General features: G+C 41.5%; 1 protein-coding gene across 1 annotated transcript in view; it reads right to left on the bottom strand.

Annotated features, from left to right (window-relative positions):
* Positions 1-2,464: 2,464 nt before the first annotated feature.
* The window catches only part of LOC130380398 (synaptotagmin-10-like), an 11,153-nt gene continuing 8,691 nt past the window's right edge, over positions 2,465-4,926 (bottom strand). Inside the window, exon 5 of the mRNA XM_056587589.1 lies at positions 2,465-4,925. Within this exon, the coding sequence (XP_056443564.1) occupies positions 4,854-4,925 (72 nt within the window). The 3' untranslated portion in view covers positions 2,465-4,853. The remainder of the gene's footprint in view (position 4,926) is intronic.

Below are 4,926 nucleotides of genomic sequence, written 5' to 3'. Positions count from 1 at the left end.
CTCTGAATGTGGGTTTGGTGGTCCAGGGAGTGGGTTGACTTCAATACCGCGGAATCTAATGTAGACTTAACCAGCACCCTCCACTACACACACACACACACACACACACACACACACACACACACACACACACACACACACACACACACACACACACACACACACACACACACACACACACACACACACACACACACACACACACACACACACCACCACCTCCCTTCCTCTCAAACCAACTCTTTATCTCTCACCCTTTCCCCAACCCCCTTGCTATCGGTATCCTGGTACGATCATCAAGGATGTTGAGATTAAAGCGATGAAGACTGCGGCCATTTGAAATGCTTCTGGTCGTAATCACTTCCTAGAGTTAGATAGCTAGCTAGCTAGAAGCTACGACACAATTTTACTTAAAGTCCTGTAACAGGAAAGCCTGAGGTTAAAATATTGATACTAGCTCGCTGTCAATGAAAAGTAAAACATGAACAAAAAATCGATAAGCACTTGAATTCCAGGACAGCATGCTTGGCAGATCAATACTTTAGATGTCAGTGTTTTCTTCAGTGGAGAAACCCTGTGTGCCGCCACTGTTAGCTAACACAGGACAGCACCATCCGACATCGAGTTGAAAAGGCATCGCTATTACTGCCGTGCCACGACGTCTGGGGGAAACAAAACAAGGAACACAATGGGACACGTCAGACACTAGTGGCACAAAAGGAAACCCAATAACCATGAGTCTTGTTGACGGACGTCCTCACACTGCTTCAGAGAGCCAGCGCTAAAGGCCCCTTCATATGAGACGCGTGACGGCTAACTGTTCGGCATTATGGCTGCCCGCCGCAAGGAACAATGACTGACCGCCGCCCCGAGTAGTACACAGAGGTTTAGAACGCTCTGACAGTTGTAGCCTCACATTGGAATTATTTCCTATGCTTCAGAAGATATGGTTTCAGCTGGAGCCTGCTATCAAGCATTTATGATCGCCCAACTTATTTATTGATTCAAACGTGTTTTGAGTCTCGTGGTTCTCATGCATTCATTTGACATTGCTGTCCGACTCGAACTTGCAAATTATTAAGCGCATTAAATGTCATTAATGAACAGTTAAAGTCCAAGTATCTTGCGGTGATGCGTACAAGTATACTGCCGATACTGGGGTTCAAACCCAGAAATGTCCGGCTCAGAGTCTAACACCCTGATCTCTCGTTGTTTTTTGTATATTTTAGACAGTTAATCTGAACACAAAGTTATACTTATAGAGTTAAGTAATGTGTAGTGTAGTTGATATTTTACTGTCCAACTTTTGAGCTGTGTTCTGGACAACAACAATTATGGTGGGGGGTCTAAGAAAGAAAGAAAAAACAATTGACTATCAAGTGGATATTCATTATTCGGTCATGTTTTAGAGCAGAACTCAAAGTCTCTCTGAAAGTCTTTTCATAAGGCTAATAGTGCCTGTTCCATGCCTAATATCACGAGAAAATCATCGACCAACATCAATATTAACCATCAACCGTTGTAACATTTGATCATGTAATCAACTGAGCATATCATTGACTGTCGTGCTCAATGCTTTCTCTCCATTCACAACACTTGTTCTTGTGTGATCAGTCAAACTCAACTCACAGAACGAACCATCATAGCTCTACCGCTAACGCCTGCAGTGCTTATCTGAAGCAACAAGATATGAAGGAAAACCACATATAGCCACAGGATTTTCTCTTTTAAATCAAGCATCCAGACATAGCAACCGAGCCTCTTTGTGGTTTGACTTGAAAGGGAAATTGGTTTTGTCCTTCAATGCACTACCTTGTTGCGCAGATAAGCCTTCTGCCTCTTTCAGATACAAGACACCGTTGAAACAAAACAGCAATTGTGATTTTTTTAACTGATGTCTCTCTGAAATGGCAGTAAAGCGGCATTTCCTTGGTAACTGGTAATTGTGTCTCAATTAAAAAATACTGCCATGTTCAAAATGGAGTCATTTGTTTGTTCTCTTGTGGTTTAGACCATGTTTAGAAAAACACTTGTGTTTCTTCCTCGCATGCATGGAGGAAGGAATACATGCATAATATGGTTGAATATTGGCCTACTATTTTTGTCTGTATTGAAGTGTTTTATTTTGTAGGTTGCTTTCGATCAGTTTTCAGTTCAGTAAGGCGGGAAATTTGATTGTTGTGCAGTAACCTAAATAACTCTCTTGAATGGTGAACTGAATAATTAAGGGTGAAACGATGCATAATAAGCATAGACAATTATTTATTATTCAAAGTAATATTACCTCATACACTTCATTACAGATGTTTCGTTGTGAAATCACAGGTGAAGGACTATGTACTGGTAGACCGATGGCACCAAGGAAAATTACATATTTATCTTCTTAATATAAGCGCCATTCAGTTAGTTAAAATTGCAAAAAATGTATTAAAATAAGTAAGAAATCATAGCATTGATTCTGGTATATTTCTTTATTTTTGTTAGTCAAAATACATAGGTAACAGTTACAATGCATTATATTTGAAGTTTCTAATGGAATTATACAAAAAGTTATCACAAACTGTACACCGTGTATCTGCGGTGCATGTCAAATATCGAATTATCGGCTGGAATTATTTTTTGATCAATTGTAAACTCAACCAATATGCAAAATTAAAACAAAAGTAAGTTCTTAAGGTACACTTGAACGTCTCAAATATGATTTGTTCCTCACATGTATGACATAGTGTGCATCATTGGACGTAAACACAAGCACAAGGCGTAGAAAATATCACTAAACGATGTAAATTGCACAATAATATAGAAGTCTACAGTTACCTTTGTTTTTAGTTCACTTTTATGTACAAACGTTTGACAACAATATGTACATGTAAACACAATGTTAGTTAGAAATTCTGATAACTGTACTTAATTCATTAATTACATTTTCCCCTCCCTCATTGAACATTTCTTTTTGAGCACATGCATGGTACATGTAAAAAAAGTCACATTTTACTGTTAGGGCAGTGCACAGGAAAGAAAGCTTCATATTTATCATGTGCAAGTTCGATAACAGTACATAGCCTTTTTGTATGTTGGCATTGTATTAGTTCGTTATTACTCACGCGTTAATGTCAATGCAATGTTTTCAACAGAAAATAATAAAAAATGGCTCAATGTAATGTAAAAATATATAGATACTACGTAAAAAACAATGTTGAGCGTGAAGTGTTGGTTGATTGCTTCCCTGTGTCTAGGACATGTTTCCTATAAACATTTTAAGTCTATTCAAGGTTACCTTATCCAATCAGGTCCAAAAGTTGTCCATTTAAACTACTGTACGCTATCTTTAGTATTTATTAATCCTTGTAACGAAGGGTTAAGATTTATGAATGAATTATATGACAGGAAGATGCATATATTTGTTAGTTTTTTCCAATTATCCATTCAGGGGTTGTTCGGCATATTACTATATAGCGGAAAATTACATTTGGGAAAAATCAGACGATAACAAATAATCTCTGGGAGCATTCCTGCAATCAAGAGAAATCATAAATCAGACAGCGTTGTTTCTGTACTCAGGCTCTGATCAAGGTCACGCCTTCCAATGCCAACACAATGCAGAGATTAAGGCTGTCTCAAACCCTTCTGGAAGATGGTTTTATATTTTAATGGAACCCATCGCGACTGGCTGTGATTAGAGAATACTGCCTCATATGCATGCGCTGGAAAAAGTATGTTTCCATGGAAAATTCGAGGGAAAGTTTGACCATTGACATCATAGGTCAGGGATTCACGTTTTCTCTAATAGGAATGAAATCTCGCCAGTATCTATCTATCTAGGCATGGACGCCGCTCTTCCAGACGTTCCGACAGACACCGTCTGTAGGTCGGTGGACGTCTCCAGGGTAACGACCCCCTCGTTGCTACATGTGCGGGCTACCGTCTCTCTGGGGGCGATGGACTCGGCTGTGCAGCGTCCTGCGGGCCACAGGTTAACGACGACGGCGGGGGTGGGATGTATAATATATATATAAACATACTGCATACATAAAGTACGGCCGGAGGAAACACTCCATGTTGACCTGTCCCTCTCCACGGTGGAAACGACAGAACCGTCCAATGAGGTCAGACGTTAGGATCTGTATCGTTCTGTTTTGGGCGCCCCGGTGGTTCAGCGGGGCGAGCGCGTACCGTTGAGGCCCAGTCCTCACGGCAGCGACCCGGGTTCGATTCCCGCCCGCGGTCCTTGTCTCCCCCTCTGTCTCCCATACCTTCCTGTCTGTCTCACTCTACAATATAAAGGATAAAACCTTCAATAATAAATCTTACATAAAAATATATATGTCTATATCGTTTCGTTTCAAACGGAAATGGACCGGCTTCAATGACTGTACAGCGATGCCTGGAAACGTGTGAGTTGATTTTAATATTGCCTAATTAGTTCTTCCAATGATTTGGTCAGTATGACGGCTGGGTAAATGTGTGGTGTGATTTTAAAGTTGGAAGGTACTTATGCATTTTAATTTCAAGCGTCGGGGAGAGTGACCATAGCAATGTCGAATATGACTAACGAGCACAGAGCAATTACTCACGAGACGCAATTTGTGTCAATTAAGTACGGTGCATAGTCGGTTCTGTCGAGCCCTTGAAGAATTCAGGTGTCACGCACGTACCGCGTAGCGTACGGTTTTAAACACATCTCCACCGTGACCTACAGACACAGAAACACCACAGAGCGAGCGTCGTCCGTCAGAGTCTCTTCGATGTTCTTCTTCTCTTGGTAACCCCGAGCGACAGCAGATTCAACCTCCGGACAGCAGGACCACGACACCCGTTTGTGACACCCTGTTGTGACACCCGCTGGGTGCTGCTCAGGGGGTCAAGGGTGGCTTCGGCGACGGACAGGAGCCCTGACTCTCGAAGCTCGCTGCTCTTCCAGGCCAC

This window comes from Gadus chalcogrammus, chromosome 4 (genome assembly GCF_026213295.1).
Source record: "Gadus chalcogrammus isolate NIFS_2021 chromosome 4, NIFS_Gcha_1.0, whole genome shotgun sequence".
Lineage (NCBI taxonomy): Eukaryota > Metazoa > Chordata > Actinopteri > Gadiformes > Gadidae > Gadus > Gadus chalcogrammus.
Note: the sequence above shows the minus strand (reverse complement) of the source record. Positions and strands in the feature narration are given on the sequence as shown.